General features: G+C 43.1%; 1 protein-coding gene across 1 annotated transcript in view; it reads right to left on the reverse strand.

The window, feature by feature from the left end:
- Positions 1–26,008, reverse strand: part of AASS (aminoadipate-semialdehyde synthase) — a gene marked incomplete at its 5' end in the record, with an annotated part of 60,552 nt that overhangs the window by 29,637 nt on the left and 4,907 nt on the right. The window contains 10 exons of the mRNA XM_081102633.1: positions 715–782; positions 973–1,032; positions 14,300–14,411; positions 14,796–14,918; positions 16,109–16,257; positions 17,587–17,714; positions 17,848–17,926; positions 19,056–19,202; positions 19,306–19,373; positions 22,367–22,451. Of these exons, the coding sequence (XP_080958759.1) occupies positions 715–782; positions 973–1,032; positions 14,300–14,411; positions 14,796–14,918; positions 16,109–16,257; positions 17,587–17,714; positions 17,848–17,926; positions 19,056–19,202; positions 19,306–19,373; positions 22,367–22,451 (1,019 nt within the window). The remainder of the gene's footprint in view (positions 1–714; positions 783–972; positions 1,033–14,299; positions 14,412–14,795; positions 14,919–16,108; positions 16,258–17,586; positions 17,715–17,847; positions 17,927–19,055; positions 19,203–19,305; positions 19,374–22,366; positions 22,452–26,008) is intronic.

Here is a 26,008-nt window from a genome sequence, read left to right on the forward strand (position 1 = left end):
CTCTGCTTTCTCCTGAGCATTCAGTGCATGGGTTATTTTGTTAGATGGGAATAGACCAGTGGGGAGCAGAGCTAAACACAAACCAAGTGCACTCGGCTGAAGTGGACTAGAACATTCCAAAGAAATGTCAACGTTTTCAAACTTTGAGTAGGAAAAGCAGTTGAGGGAACGAGGGCCTTAGCTAAGTGCCTTCCTGTGAGAACTACTGTCTTGGGCAGACTTGTCACGGTACTTTTTGGCACCTTCCTCCTAGGAAGAATCCCTGGGAAAACCGACTTCTGATCATTTTCTTTCTTCACAGCTTCTACTCTCTAACCAAGAGCCCACTTTCCTAAATATTACACTACACAAAAGAGTCCAAACCCTCAACTAAAAACCAGACTGAAAGCACCTCAGAAAAAGTTAGTTTGCTCACTGTCCTTCAAGCAAGTCACAGAGGCATGACAATAGGCAAAGTGCTAGAGAGGGGGGTTCCCAGAAAGGATGGTCTTTTGGACTTACGTTGGTTTGCATACAAATCTACACAGAATAGGATACAGCCCAACATTGTCCCAGAGAAAATAATTCACACTGGTTTCAACCAGTCACTTAGTTTGGGTGTCCTATATTTATAGGCATTTTCAAATTTTTCCTGTTGTATAAACCTAGTTCTTCTGAACTCACATTGAAACATTGAAAAATACTCATCAGATCCAAGATAAGAATAATGCTTACCTGCTCTCTCGGAGTTTCTGGATATATTTATACTTATCAGTCAAAATACCGTTGGATGTAATCACTGCCTAAATGTATATGATACAAGACATGTCTTTAATATCCACATATTAGTCCCACAAACATGGGCTCATGATTGATGGAGAAGAGACAGAGACACGGGGAGGGAGGAAGGGAAGGGAGACGGGGCGGGCGGGGGCGGGGGGGTGGCAGTGGGGAAAAGTACACTCATAGAAAAAAATTAGTTTTAGAACTTACATCTCTCACCACAGGAGAAAAATTCTGACTTTCAAGAGGCTGTGTTGCATCTGACAATATCTGAAAGGAAGATGAGATTGGTAAGAGATAAATGACATTGCAAGGAAGGCTTCTTGGCATTTCTATTCATATTACATTAGTCAAAAGAAAAAGGAATTTAGGAAAGTTTCTAAAGATCAATAATTGGTAATGAAGACTTCTGCAAGCAGTGAAGTCTGCCCCCAAACACATGCTATTCCTCAATTTTAAAATTAAAATCTGATTAAATTCATCTTCACTTACTGGAAACATGAAAAACTCAGAGACACACACCCCGCCCCCTGCGCCCCCCCCACACACACACACACACGTTAGATGTGTCATATTGAGCATGATGGCAAGTATCACCACAAGGTCTATAGCCTCGCTCTGGGGGGGCTTCCTTCACATTTCAAAGGTTCGGGCAACAAGCCACCAAGCCCCAATAGGGAATCTCCCTCAAGTCAATATTAGTTCTGAATATAGACACATCAGCTTTTCCAACGTGTTACGGAAAATGACTTCAAGAAGTAGGTTTCAAAAAGTCATCCACACGCTTCCCTTTATTTTGCAAGAATGAGTCAGATGGCCGACAACAAAAACGACGTCATTCATTTTAACATCCTAGCACCTTTCTCGGTCTCCTCTTTGCTTACAAAAAATCCCACTCTAGAATAGACTGCCAAGGGGTAAAGATCATATAAATCAGTGTTGTTGCTTCTGGGGGTCAGGGTGTTAGGGTTAATGAGACAATCCATAGGTTGAATCTAGAGCACTCACCCGACTAAGAAAGGGCAAACTGAACAGATGCTGGCATGGGAGTATTTACTTTCTGCATTAAAATACACATAAAACTACTGTCATGTATCTAAAGCACAAGACACCTAGGCTATCTATTCACAGGATAGGGGCATTTAAATTATATATATATATATATATATATATATATATATATATATATATATATATATAGAATAAGCCACGACATACTTTGGGAAGTTCATGGAATTAACACACCTAGGGTCCTCCCACTGCCTCTTTCTCCCAGGCACCCTTGGAGTGCTCCCTTCTCAAGCTGACTCCTCTACCTACCAACTCTGTCTCCAGGCCGGAAACCATTAGTAGATAATAAAATGAGGTTTGAATTTCACTCTGCATATGGTCAAACCACTGAACTCTTGTGTATCTTTCCCTTATCTGGGCTCTTTCTCTTTATTTCTAGTCTTACTTAGGCCTCACTGGGATCATGGGAACTACCTCTCACCTTTTTCCTTTAATTTAAATCACAAAACTGATTGTTTCCCTGTGCCTATGTAAACTAACTCAATATCTTCCCCTTGCCTTCAAGATAAAGTCTCTTGAAATGTCCCTAAGTGTCCCACAAGGTTCTCTACAAGCTGGTGCTGCCTCCCCACCTCAGCTCTCCCTTTTGCCTCACACCCAACTCTTCAGACCCATTAACAGCATGGAGTTCCTGCTCCGGATCATACTTCTGTATGCTTTTGTGCTTGCCAGGTAAATGCCTCACATGCTGTTCCTCTACCTGGAGCTCCCAATTTTCCTCCTCTGAGGTACAGCTGAAGAACTGTCTCAGCTGTGAAGTCTTTACCAAAACTGCCCCTAAGCACACCTGGAAGGTAGGGACTGTACTTGGCATTCTGCCATATACCTGCTACATTATAAAATGGTCAATATTCAGTGAATATATCAGTAGATACATGAAATAAGTATTTAAAGTTCAAGGGGCTTTTCCCCAAGAAAACTAATAGTTGTCATGAGTTCACTTAAAGAAAGGCACACATGGCAGACAACCAAAGGCTACTCAATCCACCCATTACACATGTGCAAGCACAGGGTCCTGAGCATATGGGAAGCCTTATCACTTTCACATATAGCTTTGACAGCTCATCACTCTTATCTTTCTTTCTTTCTTTCTTTCTTTCTTTCTTTCTTTCTTTCTTTCTTTCCTTCTTTCTTTTTGTTACTCGTCACCCAAGGATATTTTTTTCCATAGATTTTTGGAGAAAGTGGAAGGGAGGGGGAGAGACGTAGAGAGATAAACATCATCGATGTGAGAGAGACACATTGATTGGTTACCTCCTGCATGAACCGAGCCTGCAACCTAGGTACATATCCTTCACCAGAATCGAAGCCGGGACCCTTCAGTTCATGGGCCGATGGAGACCTCATCCCTCTTGCCCAAATTAATTTCAAGCTATTTCTTCTGATGTTAAGACCCTTTCCAATACGGAACAAACATACTTAACCTTTACTTCAATCAGAATCCCTATGCTAAATTAACTCCCTCCTTTGCTCTCCTGTCTCCATCACATATTGTGCCTCCCACTACCATGCAAAGAAACAGATACTATACATCTATCAAGAGCCAGCTCAAATGTCACTTCTTTCATAAAAGCTTTCCTAACTTCACCCAACAGGACAGAGCCTCTCCCTCCACATCTTCACTGCCATCTTTCTAATGATTGTCACATTCTACCTGATGGCTGGTTTGCACACTTATCTCATCCCCTTCTGGACCTCATGCTTCTATAGGTCAAAGCCTGTGTTTTCATTCTCTCCATCCATGTGTACGCCTTGTTCCAACAGACAGTAAATATCTATCGCATTCAACTAAAACAAAAATTCTATGTTGGTACAAAATAATACCATGTACCCTGCAATGCTACAAAAGCTATATGGACCTTAAGTCAAGAAGAAAAATCGGCGGGGGGGGGGGGGGGGGGGGGAAGGACAGTGCATATACTTTAAATACAGTTCACATACAATTATCAGAAGAGATCACAGACAACATACTTAATATTTTAGTGGTAAACTGACACATATATTTCAACACTACAAAATATAGACAGTCATCAACTTTCACAAAGATTCATTCTTCAAGATAGCACAGAAATAAATGCCTTCAAGGCAAGCCCACCAAGCTGTTTAGAGGGCTATCCAATATAATAAAAGCCTAATATGTTAAGTGTCCAACCATTCGTTCCACCAGTTGCTATGACACGCACTGACTATCAGGGGGCAGACACTCCGACGGGTAGGTTAGCTTGCCATTGGGGTTTGGCCGATCAGGATTGAGCAAGATGGACCGGACACACCCCAGAGCCTTGCCACAGTCCCCCCCCCCCAGCCGGCCAACCTCCCATGGCCCCTCACCAGCTGGCCAGCCCAATCGGCCCCAATCAGGACTGGGCAAGGGCCCCAATCGGCCCCAATCGGGACTGGGCGAGATAAGCCGGGCACACCCTGGAACCAACCTCCCACAGTCCCTCCCCGGCCGGCCAATTTCTCGCGGTCCCTCCCCAGCCTCTAAAATATTTCTTCCGCCGAAACCGGTTTGGCTCAGTGGATAGAGCGTCGGCCTGCGGACTGAGAGGTCCCAGGTTCGATTCCGGTCAAGGGCATGTACCTGGGTTGCGGGCATATCCCCAGTGGGAGATGTGCAGGAGGCAGCTGATCGATGATTCTCTCTCATCGATGTTTCTAACTCTCTATCTCTCTCCCTTCCTCTCTGTAAAAAATCAATAAAATATATTTAAAAAAAAAAAAAAAATAAAAAAAATAAAATATTTCTTCCAATTAATTTCCTCTCAATGTGCACGAATCCATGCACCAGGCCTCTAGTCGAAGTGACCGAACAACCAGTCGAACAGTCGCTATGACACGCACTGACCACTAGGGGGCAGATGTTCACGCAGGAGCTGCCCCTGGTGGTCAGTGCACTCCCACAGCAGGAGCACCGCTTAGCTGACTGACGGGAACCAGAGGAAGGGCTCATGTCTGGTGAGTGCTGCTGCGGCGGCGCAAGCCTCTCCCAATCGGGACTGACTGGGCACAAGCCGTGGTAAGCGAAGCGGGGCCAGGATGAGCAGGTGGCAGGCAGGAACAGCAGGAGGTGTTGGACTGCTGGTTTCGGCCTAATCTCTGCAGGCCATGCGGAGGGACCCCACTAGTGCATGAATCCATGCACTGGGCCTCTAGTTGTGATATATAAACAAAAATAGTGTGACAGAACATTCAGAATGGTGGCGGAGTAAATGGAAGCTACACTGACAATCTGCTAGGACCAAATTGGAAATACAACTAAATTACAGAAAAAGCACCCTGACAAATCAACTGAAGGCTAGCTGGAGAGACACCTGATAACCAAGGACAGAAAGTGGAGACCACATAGAGACTGGTAGGAAATGCAGAGGCACGAGAAGGCTCGTTGGGCTCCCATAGGCAGTAGCTGAAGTTCCAGAGGGATATCTCAGCTGGAGGTGGGGAGGGGCAGTTTCCCACTGAGAACTCTGGGGTCTAAACCCCAAGCTTGGCTCCCCAGCCCAGAGAACCAGAACTGAGAAGGGATCCAACAGAATATCTGGCTGTAAAAAGCATCAGGGCTGCTCTCTGCCAGCCAGAGACAGATAGTAATACTGGCACCCATTTAAAGAGCCAACACACAAAATTTTGTGTGCAGCCACTCACCTTGAGCTCTGGCAGAGGGAAGGCAGAGTGGACTGGAGCTGTGTGAGTAGAAGCCAGGGTTAGGGGCTCTGGAGTTGGAGCTTGGAGGGCAGCCACTCAAGTTTCCTGTGCTGAGTCATTCCCTCATGCTGCCGGCCTTTGTTGGAAGACCTCTTGCCTTACCCTGTGGTCTATAACCTGAGGCAAACTAAGACTCTGAGAATAACAATCAAACTACAGGCAGGGGCAGATCTTTGGAGGTTTTGTGTCTTTGCCTGATTTCCTTCTGGGCCCAGGGCTAGAAAAAGCAGAGTCTGGTGTATAAGTTGGTCCATTACAAAGATACCCAGCCCCAGCAGAGGGAGCCACAAGCTGTGGATTGCTTATAGCCCCAAACAGGGAACTCAAGGCCAGACAGAAACAGCATCTGACATTGTCCTGCACTGGAGACTGAGAATCATAGAAGATCTACCTAATACACAGACACAAACCCAAACCGGCAGCCAAAATGGGGAGACAAAACAAACAAACAAATAAACAAAAAACAAGCACCAAATGAAAGAAAAAGAGAATTCCTCAGAAAAAGAGCTAAACAAAATGAAGATAAAAAATTTATCAGATATAAAGTTTAGAATAATGAAGGTGAAGATGCTCAACAGCATGAGAAAACATATAGTAACTATGAATAAGGGCCAGTTGGAAATAAAGAATGACATAGCACTAATAAAGAACACATTGGAAGGAAGACAGAGTAGATTATGGGAAGCCAAGGATCAGCGCAGTGAATTAGAAGACAGAGTAGAAAAAAATCACTCAGAGAATCAAAAAGAAAAGAATTAGAAAACAGGACAGCTTAAGGGAGCTGTGGGACAATGTGAAACGTAACAATATTCAAATAGCAGGTGTACCAGAAGGTGAAGAAAGTGAGCAAAGGATAGAGAATGTGTTTGAAGAAATAATAGCAGAAAACTTCCCTAACCTGGTGAAGGAAAAAGTCACACAAATACAGGAAGCATGGAGAGTCCCAAGCAAGAAGAACCCAAACAGGCCCACACCCAGACATATCACAATTAAAATAAAAAACACAGAAAGAATCTTAAAGGCAGCAGGAGAAAAGCAATTTGTTACCTACAAAGGAACTCCATATGGCTGTAACCTGATTTCTCATCAAAAAGTCTACAGGCCAGAAGGGAATGGCATGAAGTAATCAAGGTAATGAAAATCAAGGATCTGAAACCAAGATTACTCTATCCAGAAAGGCTATCATTCAAAATAGATGGTCAAATAAAGAGCTTCCCAGACAACAAAAAGGCTGAAGGAGTTTATCACCACCAAACCAGCACTGAAAGAAATGCTAAAGAGACTGCTGTGATGAGAAGGAGGGAGGGAGGGAGGGAGGGAGGGAGAGAGAGAGAGAGAGAGAGAGAGAGAGAACTATAAACACACAGAATTAAAAAGGCAATAAAAAAATACCTATTAATAATAACCTTGAATGTAAATGGACTAAATGCTCCAATCAAGAGACATAGGGTAGCTGAATGGGTACAAAAAATGACCCAATTATATGCTGTTTCAGAATTTTGGAAATGTGAGGCAGACACTGTAAAGCAGCTTTTATAACTATACTCTATGTGACAATGAAAAGTATACTGAAAAAAAATTAGACAAATAGAAATTCTCAGCAGAGAAAGAGAAAGAAAAGAACTAAATGGAAATTTTAGAACTGGAAAGAGAATATCTGGTAGTGGGCATTTACTGTTGTTTTTTTTATAATACTATTTTATGTGAGTGTAACAGCAATTGCCTCCCCATAACATCATTAGAATTGAAAGAAATCTTTTAAAAATGTGAGATACATTTTTACTGCCATAATTTGTTCCTACAGATCTGGAATTTTTTTAATTCGCTGAACAGGAGAGAACCAAGATAGCGGCAGAGGTAAATGCCTGTACTCACTGCCTCCCACAACCATATCAAAATTACATTTCACATACAGACCAACCATAATTCAGAACTGCCTGGAATCTGGCTGACGGGAAGTCCTATAGCTAGAGAAGTAAAGAAGAAAGTACTTCCAGACTGGTAGGAGGGACAGAAGTGCAGAATGGGATGGTCCGACACCCATGTGTGGTGTGTTTTTAATTGGGAGGGCTATCTCCACTGCAGAGGCCTCCTTTGAGAAGCAAGGGGTCCCAGCCCCACACAATACCCCTATCCCAGTGTTCCAGAGCTGGGAAGAGAAGTCCCCAAAACTTCAGACTAAAAACCAGCAGTTATTATGTCTGAATGACATGGAGGCTACTGGAGAACCAGGCAGTCCCTTTTAAAGGACCAACGCATGAACTTACTCAGACTTGATTCCTCTGAGCTCCAGCATGGGCTGATGATATTGGGGGAACCAGAGACATACAGGGAGGAACTGGACTGTTTAGCATCAAAGCAAGAACTTGGGGGCAGCTTTCTCCCAGACAGAGGTGCTCGCAGGAGTCATTGTTCCTCTGCTGGAACCTCCCCATCACAGAGCTGACTGGCAGCCATATCTGAGTTTCTATCAGCCTGCCTCGTACTGTTGGTTCCATCCTGGTGATTTCCTGAGACCCGGCCCCATCTAACTTGCAGCCCCGCCCAAATTGTTTGCAGTGGCTTTTCCATATGAATGGCCCATCCTGGTTCAGGCTTCAGACTTCCCTAAAATTTCTAAAACAAGCAGCAGCTGGGAACAGTGTGCCTCATACCTAGCAATAAGAGGCCCAAGACCTGGCACTAGTAGAGCCGTGGGCAAACTACAGCCCGCGGGCCAGATCCGGCCCGTTCGGCTGTTCTATCCGGCCTGCGGAGCCAAAAGATCGGAGGGTTCTCTTGCTCTCCCCTCCGCTCCTTCACCAGCAGCAGTGTTAACATGGCAACGTTGGGAAACACAGCCGCAGCTCCTTCTTCTGAGTCCAGTTTAAGAACCCATTGTGGCCCTCGAGTCAAAAAGTTTGCCCACCCCTGCACTAGTACCAGCCTGCCTTGCTTTACAATTTGGCCTCTCCTGAGCACTTCCAAGCCTAGTACAAATAGCAGCCATCTTCAGATTGTTCGGTAGCTCCTGCTGGGTGGCCCCAGGCAGTGGCTGACTTTGCACCTCCTGGAGTCCCCAGAGCCAGTGCACCCAGTGGACAACTTCAGACCATACCAGATTACAACTCTACAGATCCACAAGTGAAACAATCAAGGGACAGACTCAGTGAGCACAAAAGCCGCACTGAAGCAAGCCCTGCTCCATAGGGGTGGTTCCTGCACAGCAGCTCTTCCACTCTCGTCCCAGCTGGGTCTTCACAGCCAATTAGCCTGGAAGTCAATTCCTCCCAGTGACACCAAAAGCAATCAAGGCTTAACTACAACAAGACTGTGCACACCACCCACACAAGAGAACACCTAGAATGCCCAGCTCAGGTGACTGGGGAGGGTGAGCCACTGGGTCCTACAGGACACTACTACACAAGGCTACTCTATGAATTCTAGAAGACACTGCAGCTCTACCTGATACATAGAAACAAATACAGGAAAGCAGCCAAAATGTGGAGACAAAGAAACATGAAAAGTGAAAGAACAGAAGAAATCTCCAGGAAAAAAAGAAACTAAATTAAATGGAAGCAAGCAAATGATGAGATGCAGAGTTCAAAATAATGGTTATAAAAATACCAACAGCATATTTCACAGACCTAGAACGAACTCTCCAAAAATTCATCTGGAATAAAAAAAGACCCCAAATAGCTGCAGCGATCCTGAGAAAGAAGAACAAAGTAGGAAGGATGTCAATAGCAGATATTAAGCTGTATTACAAAGCCATTGTTCTCAAAACTTCCTGGCACTGGCATAAGAACAGATATATAGACCAATGGAATAGATTAGAGAACCCAGAAATCGATCCAAACCAATATGCTCAATTAATATTTGACAAAAGAGGCAAGAACATACAATGGAGTCAAGACAGTCTATTCAATAAATGGTGCTGGGAAAATTGGACAGATACATGCAAAAAAATGAAACTAGACCACCAACTTACATTATACACAAGAATAAACTCAAAATGGATAAAGGACTTAAACATAAGACAGGACACCATAAAAATACTAGGGGAATCCACAGGCAGCAAAATCTCAGACATATGCTGAAGCAATTTCTTCACCAATACCACTCCTAGGGCAATGGAAACTAAAGAGAAAATAAACAAATGGGACTACATCAAAATAAAAAGCTTCTGTACAGCAAAAGAAACCATCAATAAAACAACAAGAAAGCCCACTGCATGGGATAACATATTTGCCAATGTAATCACCGATACGCGTTTAATCTCCAGTATTTACAGGGAACTCATACAACTTAACAAAAGGAAGATAAACAACCCAATCAAAAAATGGGCAACGGACCTAAACAGATACTTTTCAAAGGAGGACATAAGAAAGGCCAAGAGACATATGAAAACATGCTCAAAGTCACTAATCATCCAAGAAATGCAAATCAAAACGACCATGAGGTACCATCTCACACGTGTCATAAGGGCTATCATCAACATATCAACAAATGACAAGTGTTGGCAAGGATGTGGAGAAAAAGAAACCCTAGTGCACTGCTGGTGGGAATGCAGACTGGTGCATCCACTGTGGAAAACAGTATGGAGTTTCCTAATAAAACTAAAAGTGGAACTCCCATTTGACGCAGTGATCCCACTTCTAGGAATATATCCCAAGAAACTAGAAACACCAATCAGAAAGGATATATGCATCCCTATATTCATAGTGGCACAATTCACCATACTAAGATTTGGAAACAGCCTAAGTGCCCATTAGCAGATGAGTGGATTAAAAAATATGGTACATCTGCACGATGGAATACTATGCTGCAGTAAAAAAGAAGGAATTCTTACCATTTGCAACAGCATGGATGGAACTGGACAGCATTATGCTAAGTGAAATAAGCCAGTCAGAGAAAGATAAATATCACATGATCTCACTCATTTGTGGAATATAATGAACAACATAAACTGATGAACAAAAACAGATCCAGAGACAGAGAAGCATTGATCAGACCATCAAACCTCAGAGGAAAGGTAGGGGAGGGTGGGGAAAAGGGGAAAGGTACCTTGCATGATACAAGCCTAACCAATGGATGCAGACACCAGGGAGGTGAGGGCGTGAGTGGGGGGGGGGGGGATGGGGGGATAAGGACACATGTAATACCTTAATCAGTAAAGAAAATTAATTAATTAATTAATTAATTAATTAATGGTTATAAGATTGCTCAAGGAGCTTAATGAGAGCTTCAAGTGACTTAGTGAGACTTCCAAGGATCTTAGTGAGAATTTCAAGGAAATTAGAACATCAATGACATGACAGAGGACCAGTCAGAAATTAAGAATACACTAACTGAAATAAAGAATAATTTACAGGGAGTCAACAGTAGAGTAGAGGATTCCAAGAATGAAATCAATGACTTGGAATAAGAGGAAGCAAAAAAACACCAAGTCAGAAGAACAAAAAGAAAAAATAATCCAAAAATATGAACATAGTATAAGGAGCCTCTGGGACAACTTCAAGTGTACCAACATTCATATTATAGGGGTGCCAGAAGGAGAAGAGAGAGAGTAAGATATTGAAAACCTATTTGAAGAAATAATGACAGAAAACTTCTCCTACCTGGTGAAAGAAATAGACTTACAAGTCCAGGAAGCACAGAGAGCCCCAAACAAGAGGAAACCAAAGAGGACCACATCAAGGCACATCGTAATTAAAATGCTAAGGGTTAAAGACAAAGAATCTTAAAAGCAGCAAGAGAAAAGCAGTTAATTACCTACAAGGGAGCACCCATATGACTATCAGCTGACTTCTCAACACAAACTTTGCAGGCCAGAAGGGAGTGGGAAGAAATATTCAAAGTGATGAATAGCAAGGATCTACAACCAAGATTACTCTACCCAGCAAAGCTATAATTTAGAATTGAATGTCAGATAAAGAGCTTCCCAGACAAGAAAAAGCTAAAGGAGTTCATCACCACCAAACCAGTATTACAGTATTACATGAAATGTTGAAGGATATTCTTTAAGAAAAGGAAGAAGAAGAAAGAGGAAGAGGAGGGGGGTGGGGAGCAAGAAAAGGAGGAGGAGGAGGAGGAGGAGGAGGAGGAGGAGGAGGAGGAGGAGGAGGAGGAGAAATATGAAAAATAAAATGGCAATAAATACATATCTATTAACAATTGTATCACCCGCTGGTGTGGCTTAGTGATTGAACATCAACCTATGAACCAAAAGATCATGGTTCGATTCCTGGTCAGGGCACATGCCCAGGTTGCAGGCTCAATCCCCAGTAGGAAGCATGCAGGAGGCAGCCAACCAATGATTCTCTCTCATCATTGATGTTTCTCTCTCTCTCCCTCTCCTTTACTCTCTAAAATCAATAAAAATATATTTTTTAAAAAACACAATTGTATCTAAAAATCAAAATAAATGAACAGGGAATCTCATGAACAAAATAAACTGATGAATAAAATAGAACCAGAAGCATGGAAACATGGAACAGACTGATGAATCTCACAGAGAAGTGGGGGCAGGGGGAGAGGCAGGGAGAGATTAACCAAAGATCCTATAGGCATATATGCATTGCCTATGGGCACAGACAATAGGGTGGTGAAAGTCTGGGGTGGGGTGGGAAGCAGGTAGAGGGGGGCAATGGGAGTAAAAATGAGGACCGCTGTAATACTTTCAACAATAAAATATTTTTTAAAAAATGAAAATAGATTCATTGAACCAGCTAAAGGAAATTATCAAGTCTACAGGGAAATGATGCCAGAGGGAAATGAATGAAGATCATCGAAAATGGTAAACACCTGGGTAAACTTATTATTTTTTTTATATACATGCCTTTCAGCCACTCAGACATCCACACATAGAATGTTACAGCTGGAGGGGCCATTAAGATTTTAAATTACAACCAACGCAGGTGAAACATCTGAGGCTCAGAAAGTGAGTACCCAGCTCAAGGCCAGAAAGCAAGATGAGGTCTCCAGTAAAGCCTGGGAGGTGTACTCTGCTTACTATGCTACTTCACACGCTAATCCCTCCGCACCAATTCCAGCACCCTTTCTCAGTCTTAGTACTTTATGCCTCAACTTTCTAATCTTTAATATGGGTTTATTTATGGTACCTATCTGATAGGGCTGTCATGAGTAATTAAAAATTAAAACACATAAAGTAACTTATGTATTTTTTTAAAATATATTTTATTGATTTTTTTACAGAGAAGAAGGGAGAGGGATAGAGAGCCAGAAACATCGATGAGAGAGATCGAGCAGCTGCCTCCTGCACGTCCCCCAGTAGGGATGTGTCCGCAACCAAGGTACATGCCCTTGGCTGGAATCGAACCTGGAACCCCTGAGTCCGCAGGCCGACGCTTTTTCCACTGAGCCAAACCGGTTCGGCCACATAAAGTAATTTAAGCACTGCCTGGCACAGTGTAGATGCACTATAATATTGTGCCAACTATGGCAGTGCCTGCTGCCTGCATTTTCTAAAGCCTGTTACGTCTTCCTGCTGACATATTACAGGAGAAAAAACAAAGGTTCAAAATGGAATATTATGTGAAAGAAAAGAAGTTCACAAAGTTGCATTTATTCATGCTCCGTAACTACTGTCCCATTGCAGTGTGAGAGCACCAGAGGGAAGCCAAGGATGAAAGGACAGCAGCCACTGGTTCACACCTTGGGCCTCACTGCCAGGCGCAGTCAGCCAGCAGCAGCAGACATAAAGCAGGCTGAGTATGAAGGCTTCAGGTAAATACTGAAATAAGAAAGCTTGTCTTTGGCAACAAACAAAAAATGTGGTAAATTTACACACTGGAATAGTACTCTGCTGTAAAAAGAAGGAAATTTTACCCTTTGCAACAGCATGGCTGGGCCTGGAGCACAATATGCTGAGTGAAATAAGCCAGTCAGAGAAAGACAGGTACCATATGATTTCACTCACATGTGGAATCCAGTGATTAAAATAGCTATCAAGCAAAACAGAGACAGGCTCATAGATAGAGAGCAGGCTGACAATTGTCTGGGGTGAGGACTGGGTGGGGAGATGGAAGGATTGAGCTAAAAGAGAGAGAGAGAGAGAAAGGATTCATGAAGAATTCGTGGACAGGGATAACAGTGTGGTGATGGGGGGAAGGGGGTGCCAGTGGAAAAGGGTATAGGTGGGATAAATGATGACGGACCCAGACTTGACTTGGGGTGGTGAACACACAATACAGTGTACAGATGAAACCTGTGTAATTTTGTTAACCAATGTTACCCCAATAAATTTAACAAAAAGGGGGGAAAAAAGAAAATGGAATTTAGATAACACAGTATTTTCATTAATCAATCACTGACCACAGTGAAAAATACAAGACCTCAAGAAAAGCTGTCACTTAACTAAGCATTAGTGATTAAAAGCCAATAAAATTTCTTATATATACCTGATTTTTCAAATCTGCTAATCACAGCACACTAAGAATACCCCCATATGAATTGACCTAGAAAGCAGGAAAATTGAAAATAAATCTAATCTTATCTTCCATGTCATGAACATTCTTACTCAAACATGCATAAGGAGAGGCAAGTGCAAATTGTAATTAAGCATGAAGACAGTTATTCAACCATATTTCCCATGGGACAAGGAAGCAGAATATGTAAAGTGTCAGTAAGGGCTTCAGGGAAGGGCTGGCATTTCACTTTGCAACAGATTTCTTAATACCAGAGACCAGAACATCGATAAGATCACACCACAGTTCTATTTCCAGCCATGGAAGTGTTACAAAGCTCTAGGTTTGCTTACCATTTCTTCAACATACGGATAAAGCATGTCGCCAAAGCACTCTGTAGCTTCTTTTGGAAGCTGCGCGGGCAAATTGTCAATGGAACACATCAGAATCCCAGAACCTTCAACACTAGGAGAAGCAATATGCTTTATTTGGATGTACAAAATGTTACTTGTGAGTTCTAACTTTTCCAGATGCCTACTCCACTATATTTGCTTCATATCATTTGTAATATGGTACTGGAATATGTAACAAAATAAGCAAGAAGTGTCAAACAAAGCTTTTCCCTTCTTCAGCAACCTATCTCCCACTTAAACATTGTGTATATGGATTTAAGTGTTCTAATTTGCATGCGGGTTTTCTACCAAATTTTTAAATATGTTTCAGTATATCTCTGGAAATTTGCCTAGTCTTCGTAATGATGTAAAATATTGAGTATTTTATGACTAGTATACAAAGCAGATGACACGTTTTTATGTCTTTCTCACTATCTAACAGCTTTAGCAAACTCACCTGTCATGAAGAATATGCTGGTCTGCATCATACATGCAGAAGGGATGCTCTATTGTGGTGCACTCAGTCATAAACTCTATAGATCCTCCTGGGTCTGCAGAAATGTCACATATCGCTACAAGTCTGAAAAGAACATCAACACTTAGATCAGAGCATGGCACTCTAAAGTCTCCAACAAGATTAAAAATGACTCAAAATGAAAGGTGCTTGGGACAATTTTTAAGGTGGCTGCCTAGGCTCTTAGCTTTTTCCCTACAGCTCCCTGTGTGCTTCTGGAATATACCACATCTTCTCACTATGAGTTTCAGGCTTCACAAGGAAGAAAAAGAGGGGGAGAGAAAGGGAGAGGGAAATAAAAGCGGAAAATCCCTTCCCGAAATATGTCATTGACAACAGCCTGAACTTAACCTACTTAGCCAACTCCCTCCACCCTGCTTTGTACTACATAATTTTACATGTATTATTACATGGAAATCTCTAGACCTATGAACAAAAGCCTCAGTCCACCACTTGAAATCCTTTAGGGTTTGACCCCGTATTCCTGCCCCATCTCCAATTACCGCTCGGCTAGACCTGGACTGGCCCACATAGGGTCTTAAACTGTGCCATGGAGACTCCGTATTTATCAAGCAGCAATCCTGTCACTTGCAATTCTCATTCTCCTCACTCCTCCCTCTTAAGCTATTGCTGAGCCCGCTCCCACTTTCTCTTAAACACTGTTAATATCGATTGCTCCTAGCATTCCCTTGGCACCTACTTGCTGCCAGCGACATGCCGGCGGGGAGCAACCGCAGTTTTATTCTCCTTTATCTTTTAGCTCAGCAGAGTGCCAGACAGATCTGGTGTTCCATAAATATTGACTGCTTCATTCATTAATTGGACATTTAATCATTATTTGAAAGTATATGAGTTGTCAGGCAATGCCCTGGGTACTTGCAGCCAAGAGAAAGGGGGGCCCTCTGCTTAAGAAGACTAAGTTCAAGGAGGACAGGGAAGATCATAAACACTGGGAAATAAATGACGGTGGGTTTCCGTAAAGAAGCAGAGGGGCAGACTAGCGAGAGAGGGAATGGGGAAGCAGGAAAGGACCTCACTGAGGAGGAGACTTCTGAGCCACATATGGAGCCACAGAACTTCAGAGATTCAAGGAGGAGGGAAGTTTAACTGTCAAATGTTCTCAAGAGCTCAGCTAAGATAAGCTCAGCAACTACTCAGTCACAGTCCAGTCCTGTGACACACGAATCCCCTATGTGTGATACCCTAACGGCGGGCCCTGCTAAAAACTGCCGTCATTGCTGAAGTAAGGTCCTTACTTGTGTGACAATGCAGGGCAGCCTTCCACACCACCAACAGGGGACTTGCCTGGAGCCAGGAGACTCCGAAGATCTTGGCGGGTGAGTAGACGCGGGCTGTTTTGTTCCCAATAGATTCCATTAACAAGGCAAGATGTGAAGGGTGCAATCTGTAAAGCAAGTTTCGGGTTCAACAAACTAGGAAACAGGGTATTTCAATAGTTTGCTGAAAGAGAGCTATCAGTAAATTCCACGAGAAATATTTTAATGTTATTTCAAGTTGACTTTATTTGCTAGGTCAGTGGACTTCTTTTGAGTCCGAGACAATAAATAACCACCCAGATTCAGTGTAAAAGTTCCCATGATAAATATATGAACATAAATAGATTAATACATTTGCTCTCTAATATATTACATAGCTAAGAAAAAGGAAGGGACAGAGAATCAGGTGACCTAATACTCTATGCAGCATGACCTAAATCAGGCTACCTCAACTTCTCTGGACTGTTTTCTTTACTTGCCAGATGGGGATAATACATACCCTATCCTCAAAGGAAAGTCATAAAGATTAAAGCATCTGTAGGCCCCATGGACAAATGAACTACACATATGCATACATGGTAACTAGACCATTATAAGTTTTAGGAGGCAGCCAATAACCGATACCTCTGTGATTGGGAAAGACAGAAGAGATGGAAATTTACTAGGTGCAAAATTTTTCAGTCTGAGTCTAGTTTCATAATATTTCTTTCTCAGGTGTCTCAAGAATGTGCAAGTTACAGGTAAGATGCTCTTCCTAAAACATGCTTTACATGCTAAGCATTACATTTCACGCCAGAATCTAAAAATGCTATGTTGAAACATATTCAACATTATTTAAAATACAATATTCCTTCTCACCATACCTGCCTGCATTTTTGTTTTATTTTTTGTTGATTTCTTTTGAAGAGGATGGTTGCATGACCAATGACTACAGAACATACAAACATGTGGTCCTTATGAGTCCAGTATGCTCCCATCAAAAGGATTTTAATTGAAAGTAACTTTTTGGCACACTGGGGATGGGTCTATGCTTCTATAGCCTCACTGTTTCACCCTGGAGCGCTATAATCAACGGCATGCATTTCAAGACAGCTGGCTGAGATTATGACTGCAATTCATGGCCTGGAAGGAATAAATCTATGTTGAAATCAAACCTCATAGACACTGTGCTTTGCCAACAGTACAAGCTAGTCCAGGATAAACACAGAAAATGACAATCCACAGGAAATGTTTAGAGCTATTGGGCACATACAGGTCTGAAGAAGAAACAGAGTCAGTGAAATAAAGGGCACAGCCACAGAAACCACCTTCGCCCAAGTCATAACATCCAAGGGTCTCACCGCAAGTCAACATGAGGAACTGAAAAGCAATGTATGCATCCATAATTTCTCTCCTGAAAACAGCCTGGCTATGGTGTACCATGAGCAACCAACTCAAAAGCTGAGCGTGCTACTCACATCAGTATTAAAACGACTTCTGTAGCGCTCAGGGTACTTGTCGTATTCCACAGGGTCATAGACACCATCTGTCTTCCTGACGAGGTGATGATGGCGACTTATCACCGTTCCATACACTTTCCTCAGGTCTTGCAGAGGAGAAAGGAAATTAGTAACGCGGGTGACAAATGATAAAGACTGATAGTGATAAAATACTGTAACACAGACACAGTTAAAAAAGAAAACAGTAAAAAATACACACAGCCACCCTCCCCCTCTTACCTCCAGTTTGGGAAACTTCTTTTAATTCATGTGGTTCTACATATTCGCAGGGCAGTTCATTGAAGATTTCTTGGGCCCCCTGTAAATGACACATGAGTAAAAATCTAAAAACAAATAGGAAAAGAGCCAACACGATGTTATGCAAAGATGCTAAATCATCTTCCCCACAATTATACAGCTCTACTTGTCCTGCCCTATGACCAGGACTGCGGCAAGAAGTACAGATGAGGTTTTTGCTCACAGCAAGCAGTGTGAACACCATGCACTGGAAGGGGCTTTAATTTATTATCTAAGACATTCAGCACAGAAACAAGAGTATTTAGAAATGAGAGCACCACAAAGTATTTCTATGTACTTTTTGCTCCGTTGGAGAAATTATTTCAAGTGGGAAAACTATATTTCCTACCCCAAAATTAGGCCCCTAGCTCACAGCATAATTCAAATAGTGATGTCCTCTTTGTAAAATATTTTCATTAAAGAAAGATCTATTTTATAAGTTTCTTGAGGGAGGGGGTTGGGGGGGGGTCTACAAATGCATCCTCTAAATCATCCCAGAAGAAGAAAGTATTAATTCCAGTCTTGAATGCATCCGATTAGCAAAACTCCCCAAGTCATCTTGAAAAATTTACAGGGTAGGGCAGTGATGGCGAAGCTTTTGAGCTCGGCGTGTCAGCATTTTGAAAAACCCTAACTTAACTCCGGTGCCATGTCACATATAGAAATTTTTTGATATTTGCAACCATGGTAAAACAAAGACTTATATTTTTGATATTTATTTTATATATTTAAATGCCATTTAAAAAAGAAAAATCAACCAAAAAAATGAGTTTGCGTGTCACCTCTGATAAGTGTGTCATAGGTTCGCCATCACTGGCCTAGGGTAATGTCCAAACTTCTGGACATCTCAGTGATGAAGGTAAAACAGATCACCCTAAAAACAGAGCTTTACACCATTAAAAATGAGTTTTCCCTCTAAAAAGGGGGGGAAAGCATGCAAAACCTCTCACAGCTTGGAATCAACTAAAAACAAAGAACATAAGTTTAGACTATGACTGCTCTTTACTATAGTAAAAGTTCATACATAAGGAAAGTACCCCAAACAGAATGCCCCATTTATGAAAAAGTGGGGCTCTGGAATGTTCACGACATGCCCACACCCTCTTAAGAGTTTCAGGCTGCTTTACAGAAACAAGACAGGAGGGATTTACCTTCGATACATTACCAGTCCCTGTGAACACAAATGTTAGGGGCCCTATCGACTTGGGCATCAAACCCAGAGATATTTCATAGCCAGCGTCACGGACAGCTTGCACAGCCTGGCTGCTGTTCCTATAGTTATGAGCCATGCCAATGTGCTGAAAGCAAGCACACAATTCAAGTTAGTCTACCACTTGAGACATTTTCCTACTCTAAAAGTGTGATATGTATTTAAAAAATAAAATAAAATCAACATCTCACCATAAAAGGTGTGTGATGTCCCAAAGCCAGGAGCCTTAAACCCATTCCGTGCAAAATGTTGATCATCCCTATTGTAGGGTCAGACCGACAGAAAGGCCATTAGTCGGGAGAAGTGGGACCTGCTCTCTCTGCCCGTTCTCCGACCTGCTCTCTCTGCCCGTTCTCCGACCTGCTCTCTCTGCCCGTTCTCCGACCTGCTCTCTCTGCCCGTTCTCCGACCTGCTCTCTCTGCCCGTTCTCCGACCTGCTCTCTCTGCCCGTTCTCCGACCTGCTCTCTCTGCCCGTTCTCCGACCTGCTCTCTCTGCCCGTTCTCCAACCTGCTCAGGGCTCTGAGGAGGCACAGGCCACAGCATCTCAGCTTTGGGAGAGGCCTTCATCTTATCCAAACCCTCAACTTTCTGCGATCAAAGGCACTAAGCCAGCTTCACGCCCGCCCTCCCTTCCGCTTTCAATCCTGCTGCAATGGAATGAGTGTCCCTCTTCTTCTCTACGGGTAATCGCTCCACCTTTGCTCCAGATCCCATGCCTTCCTGCCTCTCGAAGGAATCCACTCTTGAATTATTCTTTTCATTATCGCTGTCTATTGGTTTATTCCTATCAACATTTAAACACTCTTCCATTCCTGCCATACCAAAAAGAAAGAACAAATGAAAACAGTCACCATTGACCCATGACCCCCATTAGCAATTTTAGTGACCCCAATAACCAATCTTAATGGACACTTCAGATCTTGATGTGCTTGTCAGAGGTATTTGTCAATGGAGAGTCCCTTTGTCGGAGTCTCCTCCCTCAGTATCCCATGTCCATTCCTTTTACATTAGTGTCCTCTGCCTCTGCCTTAAAAATTAATCAGCTAGCTTCAGGATTCGTCCCGGGCCCTATTCTCTTCAATCTCTCGTTTTTCCCCTTAGCTAATTTCATCCAGTCCTAAATTCCAAGTACTCTCTGTATACAGATGACACCACATCTGGATCTCTAACACAGATATTTTTATTTCAAGACCTAACCATCCACCTTACGGATTTCTCAGTTTGGATGTCCCCCAAAAAATAAAAACTCAGCATGCCTGTAGCAACGTCCTCAGCACCCACTCTTTTCTTCTTTATTGGAACATGCTTTTCCTGTCCCACAAAATGTTCTTTTATCTTTTTTCTGAAATCAACTTTTAAGTGGATGATTTATACACAATAAAACACAGCCACAAATGTATCCACCCTCATTACCACTAACATAATCAAGGTAAGAATATTTCCATCACCCCAGTCAATCCTCCCCAACCCTTAGCCGAAAACAACTACTGATCTATTTCTGTCTGTATAAATTAGTTCCTTCTACAGTTTCATATAAATGTATGAAGTATATATTTTTTGTGTGTCACCTTTCACTCAGCTGAATGTTCTTGAGATCCAGAAATACTTTGGGTGTAAGAGCAGTTTGCTTCTATTGCTGAGTTTTCCATTTTATTTATCCATTCCTGTGCTGATGAACATTTGGACTGTTTCTAGCCTATTATGAATGAAGATACTATAAATAAGTCTCTACAAAAAATAATTCATTTCCCTTAAGTGTTTATGTATGGTATTTATTTTGTACATTGATATTCAAGTTTTTTTTTTTTATTTCTCCTTGAGTTGGATTTGGTAATTTGTGTCTTTCAAGAATTTGTCTATTTTATTGCCATTGTCAAATTTCTTGGACTATTTATAATATTCTCTTATCCTTTTAATGTTTGTAAGATATATAGTGTGTTCCCTCTTGGGCTCCTAATATTGGTAGTGTCTTCTCTCTTTTTTTAACCAACCTAATTAATGATTTATCAATTTTATTAATATTTTTTTAAAAGAATCAGCTTTTGATTTCATTGATGTTCTCTATTGTTTTCCTGCTTTGATTTCATTGATTTTTCTCTCTTACCTTTATTATGTCCTTTCTTCTATTTGTTTTCGGTTTAATTTCTTGTTCATTTTCTAACTTCTTAAGATGGAAGTTTAGATCATTAACTTGAGAACTTTCTTCTTTTCTAATAAAAGCATTAAATGCTATAGATTGCCTTCTAAGCACCACTTTATCCACATCCCAAAAACGTTGGCATGCTGTTTTTAAACTTTTATTCAATTAAAAATATTTTCTAATTTGTCCTGTGATTTCTTCTTGACTCTTGAATGGGTTATCCAATAATACACCATTTCTTTTTCAAATATTTGGAAAATTTCTAGTTTTCTTTCAATTATAATTTCTTTTTTATTTATTTTTATTTTTTTAAATTTTATTTTATTGTTTAAAGTATTAAAAATAGTAGTACATATGTCTCCTTTTTCCCCCATTGCAATTATAATTTCTAAGTCAGTTTTATCATAGAGCACATACTCCATGATTTCAAATCTTTTAAATTAATTAAGAATTGTTTTGTGGACCATCTGGGTGAATGTTCCACGTGACTTGGAAAGAATATGTACTGTGCATATTAAGAAGTGCTCAATGACTGTCACTTTTATCAGGGAGGATGGTAGTGTGTTAGTGTCCTATGTCCCTACAAACTTCTGTCTACTTGTTCTGACGATAACGGACCTTCAGGTAGTCTAATACGATACAGTTATACCACCTGGTGTTTCTTGACGAAACAAGGTTCAAAGTACTAACTGAAATCAAGTAGAGTTTTTACTCAAACTTCAGCTTCTATCCCTCCTAGATTTCTCCTTTGTTGCTCCTGCCCCGTGCCTTTTTCCTCTTTGTCCCTTTCTTCTGCTCCCCAAGTTCTCATCACCAAACTGACCTCCCGTCTAGTCTTCCAAACAGAACTACTGAGAAAGTCAGAGCCTATTTACAGCTGCTTTCCTTCTCCCTGCCCTCTTTTTCTTTCTAATTTTTATCGTAAACATATTTTCATGATTTACTTTGTTATTCTAGCCCCTAAGAGTCATCACCCTCAGATGCACCCTCACGTTTATTTTTATTGGTGAAAATGGACACTTCCATCCCTTTGCCACAAAAAAGAAAAAGCACAGACTGTCACTCACAGTTCAGTGTAGACACGGTGATGTCAACGCCCACACACCTACCTGCCACACCGGCCCACTGTCCGAACGCCACCACCCGGATTCCTCTGTGATCCACCATTTTCTCATAATCAATAAGTCGGATTTCCTGACCAAAGAATAAAAGATTTCTCAACCAGACCCACCAAGCTGAATTTCAGTGAGTAGAGCACATATACGAGCAAGTCAGTGTTTCACATTTTTCCTCTTATAAAATATATCTTGCCTGGCCAACGTAAGCTACCCTAAGGGGCACCCTGAAACATTTAGAAAATATCATGGGTCACAAGCCAATGACAGGTTTATGATTAGAGATAAAAAAAAAAATGGTCCTAGACAGGTGCTCAATGCAAATAATAAAGTCATCATTTCTTTTAAATTTTATCCCAGCAGCATCTACAAGTATACCTACAACTCCATGTCGCCTCACATTCCTCCTTCTAGTCTCAGAGAAAGCAAGCCCCTCTTGAAACTAAGCCCTGTGCGCTAGATCCCAGCTTCTGCATGTCCTCCAACACCATTACTTTGAGCTTTTTCTGTCCTGCATTATTCCTCTCTGCACAGCTCCCTCCCCTCAGCCATTCTAAGTGACATTCACCCAGGTCCCTTCTACCTTAAAAATAACAACACCGCCCTCGCAGGTTTGGCTCAGTGAACAGAGCAGCCGTGGGCAAACTACAGCCCGCGGGCCGGATCCGGCCCGTTTGAAATGAATAAAACTAAAAAAAAAAAAGACCGTACCCTTTTATGTAATGATGTTTACTTTGAATTTATATTAGTTCACACAGACACTCCATCCATGCTTTTGTTCCGGCCCTCCGGTCCAGTTTAAGAACCCATTGTGGCCCTCGAGTCAAAAAGTTTGCCCACCCCTGGAATAGAGTGTCGGCCTGCAAACTGAAAGGTCCCAGGTTCAATTCCGGTCAAGGACACATGCCAGGTTGTGGGCTCGATCCCCAGTGAGGGGGCTTGCAGGAGGCAGCCAGTCAATGATTCTCTCTCATCATGGATGTTTCTATCTCTCTCTCCCTCTTCCTTCCTCTCTGAAATCAATAAAAATATATTTTAAAATATAATAATAAACACCACTCCCTCTCAAGTCTATATGCTCAAATATTTCATTCCTTCTCCCTCCCTCCCTCCCTCCCTCTTTCTCTTTCTTACTCTATCTCAGTCTCTCTTCTTCTCTCTCCTCTTTTTTTTCTCTCTCTATCCCTTCACAAGTAAGCTTCATTTAAAAAGTAGCAGTCTGCCTGCCTTGTAGTTCCTTGCTTCCACTAAAACCAGCCTTCCTCTTTCCTTGGGAATCTCCCCTCTCTTGGGAATGTCTAATTAACTCGTGGTTAAAAGCTACTGACATGTTGTAATTATGCAATGTTTTAAACAGTCCTTTGATTTCCTCAAAGATCAGATGATTTTACCATATGCATGAATGTAAGAATGTTTACTGTTTATCCAACTCCAAGTAATTGGTTACAAACTGCTGCCAAAAAGCAGCCCTGCTGGGTCTGTTTTATTAATTGACTTGTAATGAATGAAAGTTCATATAACAACCACCAAAATGTTTCTAAAGTATTTTTTAAAGGAGTTTATCTGCTTAAGGTGAAGCATTCTTCTTATAATATTACTTCAATTAATTACTTTCTGAATTTGTTCTTCAGAAACACTGCAAATTAACTGCAGCCTGGGTCTAGCTTATTTCAAATGACTAAGAATTTGTTCTAGCCCGGCCAGAGTAGCTCAGTGGCTGAGCATCGACCTGTGAGCCAGGAGGTCATGGTTTGATTCCAGGTCAGGGCACATGCCCTGGTTGTGGGCTGGATCCCCAGTGAGGGGCGTGCAGGAGGCAGCCGAAGTAATTCTCACCATTGATGTTTCCATCTCTCTTTCCCTCTCCCTTCCTTTCTGAAATCAATATCTACACTAATAAAAGAGAAACATGGTAATTGGCGTACAACCACTACCCTTCCCATTGGCTAATCCCCCTTTCACTCACAGAGTAGGGCCGAGATATGCAAATTAACTGGCAGCCAAGATGGCGGCCGGCAGCCAGGCAGCTAATGCGAACAGGGAGGCTTGCTTGCTTCAGTGACGGAGAACTCCAACGTTCCCCGCCTGACTTGCCGGCCTCTCAGCTGCAACTCTAAGCAACTATGTTGCGAATATAGAAGCTAAAAAAACACCCCAGAAATCTGCTTTACTCAGCGGAGCTTCAGCCAGCCGGACCGCAACATTGTATCAAATACAGACGGTAAACAAAGGCCAGAAACCTGCTTTCAGCAGCCGAGGCCTCAGAGCTAAAGCTGGCCCAGAATAAAAAAAGAAAAAAAGAAAAAAAGAAAAAAAGGAGCAGTTAGGAGCTTCAGTCCCAGCCTGAAAACAGCCCACAGCCCCTCAGCCAGACTGGCCAGGCACCCCAGTGGGGACCCCCACCCTGAAGGGTGTGTGACCAGCTGCAAACAGCCATCATCCCCTCATCCAGGCTGGCCAGGCACCCCAGTGGGGACCCCCACCCTGATCCAGGACACCCTTCAGGGCAAACCAGCCAGCCCCACCCATGCACCAGGCCTCTATTCTATATAGTAAAAGGGTAATATGCCTCCCAGCACCGGGATCAGCGGAGCCGCGAGGCCCCCGGCACTGGGATCAGTGTGACAGGGGGCAGCGCCCAAACCCCCTGATCGCCCTGCAGCTCTGTGCGTGACAGGGGGCGGGGCCCCAACCCCCCCGCCCCCCACGGGCCCTGCTCTGTGTGTGACGGGGTAGAGCCATAACCTCCCCATTGGCCCTGCCCTGAGTGTGACAGTGGCGGCGCCCCAACCCCCTGATCGGCCCTACTCTGTGGGTGATAGAGGGCGGCGCCCCAACCCCCTGCCCCCACGGGCCCTGCTCTGTGTGTGATGGGGTAGAGCCATAACCTCCCCATCGGCCCTGCCCTGAGTGTGACAGTGGCGGTGCCCCAACCCCCTGATCAGCCCTACTCTGTGGGTGATAGAGGGTGGCGCCCCAACCCCCTGATCCGCCCTGCCCTGAGTGTGACAGGGGGCGGTGCCCCAACTCCCCTATCGGCCCTACTCTGTGAGTGACGGGGGGGGGGAGCTCCCCAACCCCCTGATCGGCCCTGCTCTGTGCATGACAGGGGGGAGCTCCCCAACCCCCTGATTGACCCTGCTCTGTGCATGACAGGGTATGGAGCCCCAACCCCCCTGATGGGCCCTGCTCTGTGCGTGACAGGGGATGGCACCGCAACCTCCCCATCGACCCTGCCTTGAGTGTGACAGGGGGCGGTGCCCCAACCCCCCAATCGGCCCTACCCTGAGCGTGACTGAGGGTGGCATCACAACCTCCCAATCTGCCTTGCTCTGTGCATGACAGGGGAAGGCACCCCAACTCCCCAATCGGCCCTGCTCTAAGCCTGACCAGGGGCTGCACCTAGGGATTGGGCCTGCCCTCTGCCACCCGGGAGCAGGCCTAAGCCAGCAGGTCGTTATCTCCCGAGGGGTCCCAGACTGTGAGAGGGCACAGGCCGGTCTGAGGGACCCCTTCTTCCCCCGGGTGCACAAATTTTTGTGCACCGGGCCTCTAGTAAATATATATTTTTAAAAAGAATGTGTTCTATCACCTATATAAAATACTTCCACTGCTTTTACTGTTTGCAAACTCTCC

The sequence above is a fragment of the Myotis nattereri genome (genome assembly GCF_964212035.1).
Source record: "Myotis nattereri genome assembly, chromosome: 11".
NCBI lineage: Eukaryota > Metazoa > Chordata > Mammalia > Chiroptera > Vespertilionidae > Myotis > Myotis nattereri.